This window comes from Procambarus clarkii, chromosome 31 (assembly GCF_040958095.1).
Source record: "Procambarus clarkii isolate CNS0578487 chromosome 31, FALCON_Pclarkii_2.0, whole genome shotgun sequence".
Lineage (NCBI taxonomy): Eukaryota > Metazoa > Arthropoda > Malacostraca > Decapoda > Cambaridae > Procambarus > Procambarus clarkii.
The window spans coordinates 6,596,221-6,613,053 of record NC_091180.1 but is presented as its reverse complement, the minus strand read 5'-3'; the positions used below and the strand labels follow the sequence as shown (position 1 = coordinate 6,613,053).

At 50.2% G+C, this 16,833-nt stretch overlaps 1 protein-coding gene across 1 annotated transcript in view; it reads left to right on the top strand.

Moving 5' to 3' along the window:
* Positions 1 to 8,606, top strand: part of LOC123758948 (uncharacterized) — a 33,742-nt gene extending 25,136 nt beyond the window's left edge. Inside the window, exons 3-5 of the mRNA XM_069334144.1 lie at positions 627 to 777; positions 7,140 to 7,382; positions 7,897 to 8,606. Coding sequence (XP_069190245.1) covers positions 679 to 777; positions 7,140 to 7,382; positions 7,897 to 8,046 — 492 coding nt within the window. The 5' untranslated portion in view covers positions 627 to 678 and the 3' untranslated portion in view covers positions 8,047 to 8,606. The remainder of the gene's footprint in view (positions 1 to 626; positions 778 to 7,139; positions 7,383 to 7,896) is intronic.
* The last annotated feature ends 8,227 nt before the right edge of the window (positions 8,607 to 16,833 follow it).

Sequence of the window (16,833 nt, the reverse complement as noted above, 5' to 3'; positions counted from 1 at the left end):
TGTTGTGTGTTTCAGGTATGATCACTCATGTTGTGTGTTTCAGGTATAATCACTCATGTTGTGTGTTTCAGGTATGATCACTCATGTTGTGTGTTTCAGGTATGATCACTCATGTTGTGTGTTTCAGGTATGATCACTCATGTTGTGTGTTTCAGGTATGATCACTCATGTTGTGTGTTTCAGGTATGATCACTCATGTTGTGTGTTTCAGGTATGATCACTCATGTTGTGTGTTTCATGTATGATCACTCATGTGTGTTTCAGGTATGATCACTCATGTTGTGTGTTTCATGTATGATCACTCATGTTGTGTGTTTCAGGTATGATCACTCATGTTGTGTGTTTCATGTATGATCACTCATGTTGTGTGTTTCAGGTATGATCACTCATGTTGTGACTTTCAGGTATGATCCCTCATGTTGTGTGTATCATGTATGATGACTCATGTTGTGTGTTTCATGTATGATCCCTCATGTTGTGTGTTTCATGTATGATCCCTCATGTTGTGTGTATCATGTATGATGACTCATGTTGTGTGTTTCAGGTATGATGACTCATGTTGTGTTTCATGTATGATGACTCATGTTGTGTGTTTCAGGTATGATCACTCATGTTGTGACTTTCAGGTATGATCCCACACACGTGGGATACAGCAAAATAATCTGGCGTCCGAGGCAGATGAAAAATACCTTACAGATATGGATGGACGATGCTCTTGAAATGTTAAACAAGACTAGGGGGCCACAGATCATCATTGGTCACTCAGTTGGGGCATGGGTGAGTTTTATATAAATTCTAAGTACTGTACTGTAATGTGTTCAATCATTAAAATTCATATTCTACGGTTAACATAACTTAAAAATATATTTAGTTAAAATAAGTGGTTTTTTGACATTTAAAAAATACAGTGATAAAATGAGGCAGTGTTTTAAATTTAAATATTTTCATTAAAAAAACAGTGTTGAATGTAATGAAACGCCATTTTCTGGGTGATGCTCGGAGGCTCCCGGAGCTATAACGGGCTGATGAGTATATATTAGACCGAGCCAACAGTCAATCGATGGAGTTCTATGCCTACCGGGGACCACGAGCCAGAACCTGGCCCCTCAGAGAGGCACAAGGAGCAATGGCCTATAGACACCCCCATGTAGTTGAAAGCAGACTATCTGTCATCTACCCGGTCAGGCACCGAGGAAGGTAGGAATCCCAAAACAAACTACAGCTGGTTAAAAATTGCAAACCGAAAGCCGAACGAGCAAGCAGAACTCTCCAATCAGAAAACAAGCACACAAACATGATGTCGCCACTGTCTGCACAGCTCTGGGGCCCCCCCTTCCCTCTACCAGGGAGGGGGAAGGGGGGCCCCAGATCTCCCACGCCAGGTAAACAACCCCAGTTAAGAGGCTGGATATAAAAAACACAAAAAAAAACACCGACCGGATGGAGGGAAGGAGGAAGGGATGCCGGGAAGCTTCCGGGTCTCACCCAGAAAATGGCATTTCAGTACATTCAACGCTGGTTTTCTGTGGATAGCCCCTTCGGCTCCCTGAAGCTACCTAACTAAAGATAAAGGAAAAAAGGGACTTACCCAGGAGGCGGCCGCCACTCGCTCCTCAACTCAAAGTCGAGATAACTGGCTGCAACCTGGGACCCAAGACTACACACACCTGAGAAGGGCCAGGAACATTAACGAGGTACTGTGCAGCCCAGTTTGGCTACACAGTACTGCACCTGTTCGTTCTCCAAACAGGTGCAGTAGTCGGAGGTCGAAGCTGCACCTGTTCGACCTCCAAAAGCCCAGTGCCCGAATGTCAGCCCAAGAAGTGTTAACAAAAACAGCAACCAAAGCCGCAAACATACATGTGTGCATGGGGATAGACCACAGGCTGGCTGGACGGAATAATCCTGCAGACTCCAAACGAGCCAGGACCTGGAGCAACAACCAAACCGGGGTAAAGAGGACAGGTAACCCGTCCTCGACTAGTTCAGCCGAAAGGCATCGACCCTGATAGCCACGCAGTCGGGGAAGGGCTCCACATATACCGGAAGATTCCTCAACCAGGCTGACACGAAGAGGTTCACCTCCGGGTGCCCGACCGTCTGGCAGAGCCAAAGGAAGGAGGCATTATTGACCATCCATTCCGTGAACAGGGGAATGAAATAGAACAGGCAGTTGGACACTCCCCTGGATATGAACCGCCAGGAGAGCCAAACCCCGAGAAGTCAGCAGACGAGTCACCCGAAGCGATCAGCCCCAAAGAGGCAAGGACTGCATCAAACCCCCCTCGGTTCAGGCAATGAACCGCTGGGGAGCACACTGGGGAGCAGTCTGAATGGAGCCAAATTGTCGATCCACGAGCGACATGAACCATCCGAAGCCATACCCCCGTGAACTCCTGCACCTTGCTGTGAGCTCGACGGAAGGACAGACCACACCAACCTTGGCCAGCCTGGTGAGCACTGGTCACAAAACCCCAGCCGAGAGACGACGCATCCGTGAACACATCAAGCAAGAGCTCGGGTAGGTGCCACAGCACTGAATCCCGAAAAACCCGAAGAGAATGCCGGCGATGCAGCAGCCAACGCAAGGCCCCTGGGGTTCGAACCTCAGAGATTCTGTAAGCGGCAGAAGGGATGTCCCCGAAGAAACAAGAACAGGCGCCGAAGCTAGATACAATACAACTCGACGGGTAGACCAGCACGGCAAAATTCAGACGCACACAACTGCTTGAGTAACTGACGAGTGACCTGGGTGCCCTCGAAAAACACCCTGAAGGCTGTTTTTGGTTGTGCACCCCTTCCAGCCGCTGGAGGGAGAGACAAGGAAGCGGTCTGAGAGTCCCACACAAGACCCAGCCAAGTTCAAATCTGAGAGGGAACCAAATGGGACTTCCTCAAGCTCACCATGAACCCGAACTCGACGAGCTGGGAAAGAACCAAATCCCTCGGACTAGCTGGAAGCCCAGACCAGCCAATCGTCGAGGTAGGCCACAACCCAAACCCCAAACAGACTCAAACAGGTCACCACGACCTGGATAAGGAGTGTAAATACATGAGATGCCAGATTCAAGCCGAATGGAAGGCAACTTAAGTGGTAAGCCTGATACCCTACAACAAAACCGAGCCAGTCCCTGAATCCCGGATAAATTGGGACGTGCCAATATACGTCTTTGAGGTCCAAGTGCCCAGTCCCAAAAGCAGCCAGACCTGGGGGCAGAGTGGTCATCCGAAAAGAGGGGCAAAAGACCCAGGGGTTCAGACAAAACAAGTCCAGAATGAACCTCAGATCCACAGTCTCGTTTTGGAACTGGAAACAGGCGGGAAACCCACCTGAGGGACACTGTCGTGTCAACCCCCAGAAGCAGGAGTTACCCAATGCCACTGCAGACCTGAGGAAAAGATCTAAAATGCCCACGAATTGTGGGACTAGGTGAGAGCAAACTGCGTGAGCCTTCCCCCATCGCCCCATCAATGGGGCGCACCGCGAAAGGACCAAAGACCCTTATGAGAGCCCAACCGACGCTCAGAGCGATCACTGTGCCGACCAGACGCCGACGGCTCCACAGGAGGGGCCGGCCCTGAATTTGGCACTACTGGCTTACCACAACCAAAGGAACCCCAATCCTTGGCACGACCCTTCTGATCAGGATCCCCACGGCCCTCCCGGAGGACCAAAAATGCCGACATAGGCCAGCAACTAAACGAAGGTGCCTGCAGAAAATGCACCACTGCAGACTCTGCAAACAGCAATGGACAAAAAGGGGACTAAAATCTAGGAGCCAGGGAGCATGCAGATTTCAAAGACTTGACGAGCACTGCCCTTTGGCATGCGAGGCAAGAAACAAAGACCAGAGTCACCACTTCCTTCAGAATCAGCATAAACAACTTCAACATGGCAGCTAATACCCAAGCCGCCGAGGCAAGCGCACGGGATGCTGACCCAGAACCCAGCTCCTCCATGTCCTCCTCGAGCCAATCCGAAGACAGCTCCAGGAGGGAAAAGAAGGGCAATACTGAAGCCAAGTGCCTACAGGCGTACAAATCCTCAGGTACCAGGAACGACAAAAAGGAAGGAACTTGCATGTGAAGCTGCACCTGGCCGACATCGTGAGAAAGCACAGGGGCGAACAAGCATGCATTGAAGTGCTCCAACTCGCTCCCCAGGTAAACCTGAACGACCGTAGTCAACTCCTGCTACTTAAACGTGCTAGTCCAACAGAATGCATGCCACGCCCCCAACGAAAAAAACGGCAGTCTGCCAGCCAGGAAGACTCCGGCATCTCGTAACGTACCCAGTAAGGAAAAGAAGAGCCAAACTCAAATGAAGAAGGATCCATTATCGAGGCTTAATCCGGGTCTTACAGGAGGTAAGCCGCAATGGCCTCCTGCACCACCCTAGGCGGGATGCGGGAAGCCGAAAATCTCCAGAAAGATGGAACTAAGGAACCTAGTATACCAGAAGATACCATACCAGAACCAAATCTGGGGAGGAGCCAAACTCAAATCAAACTCGTACAGGGAAGGGGGAGAGGATAGGAAAACCCCTCCCCCTGTAACAACAAGCCCCATGCCGAGGGTACCAATACCCAAGTGGGGTCAAACCCCCCTCCAAGTCAACTCCTCCCCAGCCCAGGATCCTCCACGTCAGGACCCAGGCCAGAGCAGTCCTCCAAACTCCCTGCCTCTGGAGAAAAGGCAGAGTCCACTGGAAAGGCTGGGAAGAAGGGGGGCGGTCACCGCTGGCACACGCCGGAAGCCCTGGCAGGAGAAACAGGCTTGAATGCCTCTGCCGCCAATCCGGAAGGGGCAGTCTCTGAAGCCGCCTGAGTCTCGACACCAAGAAAATCCTGCCCCCGACTCCGAAACCCTCAGACGTTTGGAAGCCAGGAGCAGAGGGTATAGCAGTATGAACTATATACAGTAGGAGACCAGGGAGAAAGACCAGGGAGCGCAGACGAAACCAAAGTCGAGGCGACTAACGTTCCCCAAGTTTCGGTATTAGTTGCAGCAGCCTAAACCTCGCATGCAATGCTGAAGCTGCCTGCATCTGAATATCAATAGCAGTGGACTGGGTGAACTGGAGTACAAGCAAGGAACACCACTTGCAGGACTCCGGGTCAAAAGTGTCATTGACTCAACAGGCAGCATGGCGGAGGCAAAAACGGTGAGTGACATCCTGAGACAAGGAGACAGAGCAATCTTCAAATTTGCTCGAAGTGAGATGAAACTCAGAGGACACATCTATTGGACCAAAAAGCCCCAATGGTGGTTTCCAGGGCCCTTAGGCTGACTGCTAAGGGAAGCCTATACAAGGTACTTCTAACCAGTTATCCCAAAACTACCAAACAAACAAAATGCTGAACCCCTGTGATGTTGGCAATCACGGGAACCTAGCAGAGGGCCCACCAAAATAATACAAGTGGTCCTACAGCCACACCAGGCAGACCCCCCACCAGACAAACCACAATAAAAGAAAATAAAAACCCCACATATGCATAACGTCTCTAGGAGGAACAGAACCGGCTGCTATGCGCATCATAAGACAGCTGCATAGTACCTAGCATCCCTGCCAGCGATGATACAACCTCCTACCCAAGGCCAAACAATGATAGGGAAAACCCCTGTTGACCCCAAGCATGGGCAATCACCAAGCAGCAAAAGAACCCTGCAGAGGCAGTCCCCCGAACAGTTTGTGGAAGGTAAGCTCAAACTGCAAGGGCAGTAATTACAGGGCACCTAGGAAAGGTGACCCTAAGTGCATGCAGCCCCAGTACTTCTGGAATAACATCTGTTCACACACCACAACACAGCAGCACAACACCACAAGGCACAGCACTGCACAAGGATTTTAGCCAGAGTCGATCGGGAGGCCAGGAGGTCTGGGGGGCCCCCCTTCCTCCTCCCGGGGAGGGGGGGAGCTGCACAAACAGCAGCGCTGCACCTGTGGTGATGTCATGCTTCTTGGCTTCTTTTCCGATTGGGGAGTTCTACTTGCTCGTTTGACTTTCGGTTTGCAATTTTTAATTATCTGTAGTTTGTATTGGAATTCCTACCTTTCTGGGTGCCTAACCTGGTACCTTACCTACCTTGAGGTTACCTTGAGGTGCTTCCGGGGCTTAGCGTTCCCGCGGCCCGGTCGTCGACCGGGCCTCCTGGTTGCTGGACTGATCAACCAGGCTGTTGGATGCGGCTGCTCGCAGCCTGACGTATGAGTCACAGCCTGGTTGATCAGGTATCCTTTGGAGGTGCTTATCCAGTTCTCTCGAACACTGAGGGGATTGCCAGTTATGCCCCTTATGTGTAGCGGAAGCGTGTTGAACAGTCTCGGGCCTCTGATGTTGATAGAGTTCTCTCTCAGAGTACCTGTTGCACCTCTGCTTTTCAACGGGGGTATTCTGCACATCCTGCCATGTCTTCTGGTTTCATGTGATGTTATTTCTGTGTGCAGGTTTGGGACCAGCCACTCTAATATTTTCTACGTGTAAATTATTATGTATCTCTCCCGCCTGCGCTCAAGGGAGTACAGATTTAGGCTCTTTAGTCGGTCCCAATAGTTTAGATGTTTTACTGAGATGGCAGTAAAAGATGGCAAAGATTTACCGAGATGGCAGATGACAGTTTTACATGGCTCAGTGTTTTACTGAGATGGCTGCCATCTGGTAGTTGGCAGATATAGATTGCTTCCAACTACATGGGGTGTCTGTTGGCCATTGCTCCTCATTCCTCTTCTGGGGACCAGGTTCTGGCTCGTGGTCCCCAGTAGGCATAGAACTCCATCGATTGTCTGTTGCCATGGTCTAATATATAATACAAACATCACCCCGGTATAGCTCCGGGGAGCCGAAGGGGCTCTCCACAGAAATCTAATATTTTATTATATTTTTGTTGAATTTTCTGAATGTTTATTGCATATTGTCTGTGTACCTTGTCATAAAAGTATTTGCATGTAAGTCTAATAACATACTGCATGCTTCATACTCCAATATACATTGTATTGAAAATGTTAGATTTAAATACCATTAAAGTATGGCATACTTTAGTTATTTAAACAAAAGGAACTCCTTACTAAAACTAAACTATAATGCCAGTGTAGGTACAGGCACTCGCAAATATAATGTTATCACAATTATGTTTTTCAGATCGCGCTTCAGTTGGCGCTAAAACATCCTGATAAAGTGGCTGGCTTGTTACTCTTGGGACCTATGTACAATGTTTTTGAAGCAATTGACGACTTGCCCAATGGTAAGGAAGATCTGGAAGAGACAGTGCAGACGTTGGACGGAGACGAAGACACGATCGAGGAGACATGGCAGTACCTCATCCCAACGGCACCATCTTCGTTAAAGATTTTCTCCAAAGTATACATCATTCATTGGGAATCTGTAAGTAGAAACTTACAATACTATTTCACCCTGACACAAGTTCTTTTATTTGAAAGTTATGATTTGTAGTATTTTTGCTGTAAATTGTTTAAGATTTATGAGGCATTTAAGAATGCATTTATTTCCAACATCATTCTTGTTCCAGTCACTTTTGTAGGCAGCATTTGCATATCGTGTAAATGCATAGATTATTTTTAACCAGTTTCTCTTTACAATTCAAACTGTTTTACTACTCTAAAGTAGTAAAATTGCTCAGTTACTGCATGTGCAGTAACTGAACAATGGCAACAGTGAAGACATCACATTGGTGTTCTATATAACAATTAACAGTGTCAGTGTTTCGTATTTGCCACATCCTTGCATAGTTTAGTTATTAAATAAAATGCTTTTATGCTCAGATGTTACATGATGATTATGTTTTGGGAAGAAACTCAAAATGCCATATAAATGCATACTAGTTAATTATTCATTGTGCTGTATACTAATTCTTATATATTTTTTAAATTTATTTCAGGATGAGGTACCATACCAATTTTCTGATATGTTGCTCACTTCACTAGCATCCAAGGATAAGCATCTCAACATCTTAACATCTGCCAATCATTATCTCCAAGATCTGACCTCCCTCTGTGAAATAGGAACCACTCTCTTGAGTATGATATAGCTTCTTTGGAGCATTATGATAATATAAATAGAAAGGCCTAATGATTCTTTACTTTTTATGCATATTGTAGTACTGTACCAAAACTAACAACATGAGGGATAGTGAGTTTATAATGACCTCTACTCTCATCTAATAGTATCAGTAATATGTACTACTACTGTGTAGATGTTTTCCTTAGTTGATATAAAGGAATAGTCTCTCAAGTTGCATTTGAACTTACTTTCTGCTATTTTGCTTATTGGAGAGAAAAGGCACTTTTTTCAGGAATTACAGGGTACAAAAAGAACAACTGCATTTCACTTTGATTTTGTTTAGTTAAGCACCATATTCTGTATACAAATGGAATCAAATATAATTTACCAAATATTTCAACTTTGGATTCAGATAGACTGCAATAATATTGTTGTTAAATTAACTACTGGTATCAACAATGGCAATCAATGTATCTATCCATTATGGTATTTGTAAAAAATTTGCAGATATTATGGAGATAGAAAACAAATGTTTTCTTACATTTTGATCGTCAAGTGTCAAAGGCATTAAAAACATCAAAATACTTGTTATTTTGTATTACTTACTTTTCTTATTGCTACATATTTTTGTAAGTAATTATCAAAAGAAGGCACCAAACTGGTAAGACTGTTGCACCATCAGTGTCACTGGGAGTTGCAAACATACGATTGTCCTAAAAATCGGGACCTTCTACAAGGAGGAGCACGACTGTAAGACGGACAATGCAGGTGGATAATAAGGAGCAGGGCGGCATTCTATTAACTCTAAAGCACTTTTTGAAAGCAACTTGCATTTGATTTGCTTCTTTCGTGTCTGAGCATCGAACATGATGTGCATCCGATAAAAAAAAACCAGCGCTGAATGTAATGAAACGCCATTTTCTGGGTGAGTCCTGGAGGTTTCCCGGAGCTTACTACGCTGATATGCTAATGTCAGACTTTGGCATCAGTCATGTGTATGGAGTTCTTTGGGCCTACCGGGGACCACGAGCCAGAACCTGGACCCGTCTAGAGAGGCAAGGGGAGCAATGACCTATAGAAACCCCCATGTTGTTGGAAGCATTCTATGTCTGCCATCGACCGGGTTAGGAACCCAGAAAGGTAAGCGTTCTAAAACAAACCCCGATTCTGGTGAAAATTGCAACCAAAAGCCGAACGAGTGGATAGAACTCCTTAAACAAAAACGAGCAAACCAATATGATGTCACCCGTCACCGCGCCTTCGTCTGCACAGCTCCCCCCTCCTCGGGAGGGGAAAGGGGGAGCCCCAGACTACCCGAGCCGGCGATCCACACCTCAGCTCTGAGGCCGAATGTCAAAAACGCGAAAAAACGCCAACCGGAGGGAGGGAGGGATGCCGGGGAGCCTCCGGGACTCGCCCAGAAAATGGCATTTCATTATATTCAACGCTGGTTTTCTGGGGGGGGGAGCCCCTACTGCTCCGTGGAGCTAGCTACCCACAGAGGAAAGAATAGGGACTTACCAGGAGGCGGTTGCCCCTCATTCCTCAACTCAAAGTTGAGACAACCGGCTACATCCGCTGGCCCAAAACGACACAAGCCCGACTGGGCCCAGGAACATTAACAAGGTATTGAGCAGCCAGGACCCTGTTTGACTTCTCAAATACCCGCACCCATATGTCAGCCCAGGACATATTACCAAAGACAGTGGCAAGAGCCGCGAATGCGAATATTAAGGCTGGCTTGCCTTAATAACCCTGCCTGGGAGACCCGCACCCGTGAACAGGGATTAAGGGAAACCGGATCAACCCAAAGCGCGTCCACAGACACAGAAGCCGTGGTGTGCAAATAATGACGGAGAGCCGCAACCGGACACAAAACATGAGGCACCCCCGGCCGAACCAACCAAGCATCAACAACCCAGGGACCCCAACAACCCTGGAAAGCAGCAGTCTCATTCTTCGCCAGAAAAGAGGGAGAAAGTTGGAGACGAACAAATCAATCTCCCCAACTGAAGGAGCAGAAACCCCTGCGCCAGAGGAGAGCATGAAGCTCACCAACCCGACCCCCCAGAGGCTAATGCCAACAGGAAGAGAGCCTTTGAAACACAATCTGGAACTGAAGAGGCCACAACAAACCGAGGAGAAGAAAGAAATGAGAGCATTCTGTCCAAAGACCAGGATGGCTCAGGCAGCGCATGAGCAGGCCGGAGGTGAAACAACGCCCAAGACAGCATGCGAAACGGCGCAGACGTAACATCAATACCGAAAGCAAGCTGAAGCGGCTCCGCCAGCGCTGTACGACAAGGTGACAGTGTTAGGCATAAGGAGACAGTCCTGTTACAACCAAGAGAGAAAGAATAATGCGACCCTAACAGAAAACGAAGTACAACGACAAAGACGTAAGAAGAACCAGAAGGACCGCCAGGAAACTTCATACTGCCGCCGAGACGAAGCCCGCAGGTGGGACACTAATAAGGAAGCCACCTGATCACAATAGAGATGATGATAAACCAAAGTAAAAAATACCATACGCGAAGACTCGAGGAGAAGATCGAACCATCCTAGTGACATACCGGTCCGATCTACTGGAAGAGGCGGAGCCATGGGAAAACCTTCGGGTCCGAACACCAAGCAAGCAGTGCCTGAAACCACGGCTGGGCTGGCCACCATGGGGCCAAGAGAACAACTCTCCCCTGGTAAGTCTCCAAGTGAGTCAGGACCTGGAGTAACAGCCGAACTGGGGAAAAGAGGTACAGGAACCCTCCCATCTCGACCAGTCTTGCCGAAACGCGTCGACCCCGACGGCCTCGCAGTCGGGAAAGGGCGCCACATAAAGGAGCAGGCTCCGCACCAACGCAGACACAAAGAGGTCCACCTCTGGGCGTCCAAATGTCTGGCAAAGCCAACGGAAGGAGTCGGCGTCGACCGTCCATTCCGTGGAGAGGGGAAACAAAACGAGACAGGCTGTCGGCCAAAACGTTGGACACTTCCCGCACCTAAACTGCCAGGAAAGCCAAACCCTGAGAACTCAGCAGACGAGTCACCCGAAGCGACCAGCGCCAAAGAGCCAAGGACTGCATGGAACCCCCTGGGTTCAGGCAATAAACTACTGGGGAGCAGTCCGAATGGAGCCGGATTGTCAACCAGGGGCAACACGAAGCCTCCAAAGAGCAAACCACACCGCCGTGAACTCTCGCACAGTGCTGTGGGCTTGACGGAAGGACGGACCCCACTGTCCCTGGCTGGCCTGGTGAGCACTGGTCACAAAGTCCCAGCCAAGAGACGACATGTCAGTGAAGCACCCAGGGGAACACGGAACCGAACCAGGGGAGGGGCACACATCAAGTCCAACTTGTATGCAGAGGGGGGGAAAGAAAACCCCCACTTCTTGTAACAGTAAGCCCCGCTCGGAGGGCAGAAAAACCCAGGTGGGGTCCAGCGGGGCCCAAGACCCCCAACTTAGCCTATCTCCAGCCCCAAGGTACTCCCCAGCAGGACCCGAGGCTGAGTACTCCCCCCCCCCCAAGCACCGACCCCACCAGACAAGGCCAGCGCACCCGAAGAAGCCAGAAAGAAATGGGGCCCACCGGTCAGACCCCAGAGGCTTCAACTAGGGGAGGAGACTGGAGTGCCGTCGCCACAGCAGAACAGGCATTCCCCCGAGGCTGCCTGAGTCAAGACCAACTAACCCCTGCCCCGACCCCGAAACCCTCAAAGGTTTCGGGGCCGGAAGCAGGGGAGGGGGGACCAGAACGAACAACAGAAGGGGAAGGATGAGGAGGTGCGACCCTTCAACAAGGATCGAAGAGACCCCCACTCCCAAGTCCGGGTCCTGATAAGTAAAACGGGGCAGTCGCGGGGCATCCAGGTGAGCAACCAACCTAGCACGTTGCAGTAACCGAAACTAGCATGAAACGCCTGCGCTACCTGTACCCGAAGATGATCATCCACAAATTGGGTAAATTGAGTTACCAGCAAGCAGCAAAACTCACAGGACTCTGGGTCGAACGTGTCACCAACCCAACAGGCAGTGTGACAGAGGGAAAAATAGTGAGGGTCACTCTGAGAGAAGTGGACCGAGCAACCCTCAAACTCGCATGAAGCGAGGGGGTACTCCGGGGTCACATCCATCGGACCCACGTGACCCCTAGGGGATTCCCAGGATCCTGAGTGTTTACTTGAAGAGGACTCGTGCTCAGGTAAGCCCAGGCAGGGAACTGCTAACCGGCACCCAAAACTACCAAACAACCGTCTACAGTTGAACCTCAGGGACGTGTACACTCACAGGGACCTAGCAGGGGGCACCACTGAGCATCAGGATGAGGCCAAACATCAGTGGCAAGTAGGGCAGAAACCTCTACCCAGGCAAAAAAAAAAAAAAAACTCCGCAAGAGGACAATGTACCTCAAAGAACAGAGCCGACCGCTGTGATTGGTGACAACAAGCTGCGCGGCACCTGCCCCCCTCACCAGTGCAAAACTGCCTCTTACCCTAAGGTAAACTAGGGAGACAAAACACCCAAGTACCCAAAGGGCGGCCAAAAACCGAGCAGTTAAGGACCGCAGAGGCAGATCCCAAGGAACTTGTGGAAGGTAACCTCAAGCACCAAGGGGTACTTACAGGGCACCTAGGGAAGGTAACCCTAGGCGCATGCAGCCCGAGTACTGAAGAGGAACTCCTGGCTCTCTCACCCCTGGAGAACAGACGCCACACACAAAGCACAGCTCTGTAAAAGTCTGGAGCCAGAGCACACAACTGCTGCCTATAGCATCAGCCTCAAAAACTAGGGGTGTGGATCGCCGGTACGGGGGATCTGGGGCTCCCCCTTCCCCCTCCCGGGGAGGGGATAAGGGGGAGCTGCGCAGACGACGGCGTGGCGACGGGTGACGTCATACTAGTTTTTTTTTATTTTTATTTTTACATGCAAAGCATGCAACTTAAATACAATAAAAACAACACAGAATACAGAACAGAACAAAAGAAAACAATAGACCACCGGCCAGAAGGGCCGACAGCATGTCACAATAAACCACAAACACGATAAAGACACAGAAAAATACAGCATACAACAAGGTATAATACAATGGCATACAAGGTATAACACAACAAGATATAAAACAATGGCAAAGTGTAATACAAAGGCAAACTAGCAAGCACAATAACATCACAAAACAAAAGCGCCATAAAACAAAACATACATCAAAGGCACAACAGGGAACACAACAATACAAACACAATACATCCCAAACAAAACAAAGAACAAACACGTACAACAGGTAAAGCATGCCATAACAAACGGAAAGCAAAACAAAATGGCACAACCGAACAAAGAGCACTCGCCAACAGCCTGAAGGGCACACAATATGACATACACAAGCGCATACGACATCCACAACCGAACACACAAATATACAGGAACCGCACACCCACCCACCAGCCATACAAAGAAAACCTACAACATACACCGGAGCACGCAGGAACCGGGAAACAAAACCCACCCCACCCACTCACACACACACACCCCATCCGCACTGTACACAACAGGAAACACAGAATACACAGAAATCATTTGCGAGGAACAGCGTGAGAAATGTACTTCTCCGGGAAAACATCGGTAGGATACTTCGCCTTGTAAGCCTCCCAGACCAAATCTTCAAGGTCGGTAGGGTTTTTGATCCCCCTCGCCCGAGGGGGTATCATAAACTCAGGAACATCTATATCGGGCGGCATCGGCCAACGCCCGAGGTCACTAACGCAAGTCGCATAACGAGGCCGGGGAGCGCCATCCACGCCCATCGAGGAAGCAGACGACACTGGAGAAGCGGACGAGGGCCGCCGAGACTGCCACGAAGTTGCACACATAGGAGCAGGGGCCGGACGCCGAGACTGTAGCACCTCCATGGATACCGCAGGAGACACAGAAGAGACTGCTGGAGACGGAAGAGGCGGCAAGACCGCTGCCGAGGAAACGGGTACCGAGGAAGGGGCCACAGAACTCTCAGAGCGAGCATCCTTTCTCAACACCATCACCAGGCCACCAACCACAGCAGGGGGAACCACTCCCCACGAAGAACCGGAGCCACCCCACGCAGGCGACGCACCTGAAGCAGGACCCTCGGACACCAGCCCAGGAGGGGAGGCCGAAACGCCGGCACCGGCATCCTCAGGCAAGTGTACCTCCGCCACCACCGTAGTGTGCACCACATCCGGAGCCACCCCACCGTCAACGGAAGGACGACACTCGTTGAAGTCGCCAACTTCAGCCCACTCAGAAGAACGCCGGGAACGCTTAGGCTCGGGCCGCACATCATCAGACCCGGAGGCAGACTCAGCGACCCGCGCAGCACCAGCCGAGCGAACCGACGCACGCCGCAGCACGGCAGCCTCCTCAACCACACGGGGCACCAGGCCAGGCACAGGAGGGAATGCCGGATCCACCCCAGCTCCCAGCACAGCCGGAACAGACGGCGAGGGTGCAGGGACCGGGACAGACACAGCAGAGGAAGAACTGGAAGACGAGGGGTCCGAGCAAACGGCAGTTGGAAGAGGCTCAGGGACACCAGCCGGAGCAGGCGGGGCACTAGGCGAGGACACAACCTCCGGAGGAGATGCGGCAACAACAGGGGGGCGCAACAGGCGGAGCAACAGCCGATACAGAGGGCACCTGCTCAGCCGAAGAGACGTCCACACCCACCGAATCATCCCCCACAGGAAGGGGCGAAAAATCCTCCTCACTGAAGAGATTCACTGGTGCAACAGCAGGCGCAGAACAGTCAGCAACCTGATGGCCCAAAAGACCACAACGATAACACGTCCGGGGCTGACGGGCGTAAAACACCCGAACGTTGTACCCCATAAGGCGCACAGAGGACGGAATATCCGCCCGGAGTCTCATGCCCAGGGTGCGAATGTTAGACCTCACACCCTTAAGAGGACTAGAAGACACCACGTTCACCCTCACACTAACAACTGCGCCAAACCGGCCGAAATACCGCCGTAGCAGAGCCTCTGGAAACTCCAAGGGAGCCCCATGCACACTGATGTAAGTAAGTGCACCACTCCTATCCGAGAGGGTTACAGTGCCCGCACCATCCGGCAGGGGTAGTGTCCGCCCCACGTATCGCCAGAGAAAATCGCGATATGCCACCTCCTCTGCGAACTTCACAATTGCCCTACGGGCCGTTACCAACTCGACCCCATAAATCGCAAACACAGGGACAGAGAGCATTTCACAATGCAGGGCAATCTCCGGGTAACCAGCCCGCACAGAGAACTCTAGTCCCACAGACTGAGCCCAGACGACAGGGGGTAGAGGGACCCCCATCGTAACGCCACGTCAGCACAGGCGAGCAGAGACACACCCGCTCCCAACCGGCCGAAACTGGCAAACAACACCAACTCACGTCATACTAGTTTTTTTTTTTTTAATTTGATAAAAGAAATATACAAAGTATAGCACAATATATACATGTCATGAACCTAAGAACAGAACATAACAACAAAAACATAATCATAAACAGGCATAAAAGAGAACATTGCATAATAAGACCCCAGAAACTCCAGGGACACAAGTCCGAATACAAAATAAACATAGTAACGGACATACAACAAACGGACGCATCCGGACATGGAAAGACACAACAAACATATACAGAATAAACCAGACACACATATAAATACACAATGCACACAAGTACAGAAATAACACAAAGCATAAGCATATCGCACACAAATCATATAAGTAACATAAAAACAAACCATGGCCAAGGCCCAGGCACTACTATATGACAACCCCAAGAAAGAATCCGTGGCGAACAATGAAACACAGAGATACACGTACCCTAAACAAACACACTTCCAGGAAGAACAGCAATCAAACCAACAAAATGAGTAACAAAACAGCCGCATTCAACTCACACAAGGAACAAGCAACGGCCCACGCAGGAGCCAACACAGAAGCAAACCCACACTCACACACAACCCCACACATCAAACCGAACACACAACCACAGGAGCAACCACACACACACCCAGCACAACCCCCCCGAGGAGGCCCACCGGAGGGCCGGGGATCTAGGATGAAAACAGAAGACCACTCACCCAAAAGCAACCCCATGCACATACCCACCCGTGAACCAACCACGGAACTCGCTCGGAAACGCACGCTGCACCCACCACCACGTGAACCGCAAACGACCCCTCAAAAACCCCAAAAGCCTAGCAACCCCATAACCCTCCCTCCGACCCACCCACACACAATACACAAAGTCAGCAACAAGAAGACAAAGCATATTACGAACACAGCGCGACCTCCGCGGAAAGGACAAAAACAAAAACCTCAAAAGGTCACCCCGACACTCAGGTCCACAAACCCCAACCAACACATCCCGAAACCAATCAAGCAAACCCCGCAACCGCCCGCAAAAATAAAAGACATGCAACTGCGTCTCAGGGAAACCACAGTGCACACACGCATCAGAGGCACTCAAACCCAGTATGCACAACCGTGCATTAGACGCCAACGACAAATGCAAGAGCCGAAACAACAATTCCCGCTGTTGCGGAGCCAGAAACCGAGCCCCCAGCGCCGCCCACACATCCCCCCAATCCCAACACGGGAACAAACCCTCCACCCGCGGTGGAACACGACGAAACAAAACCCGATACACCGCCTTGACCGACAAGGACAGGAACCCCGGACAACGGCATACCTCCCGAAGAATCGCCACTGCCCAAGAGTAAACCGGGGGGGGGGGTACAGACCGCCGCCTCCTGACAAACACCAAAATCCACCAAATAGCTAAACCTAACAGAG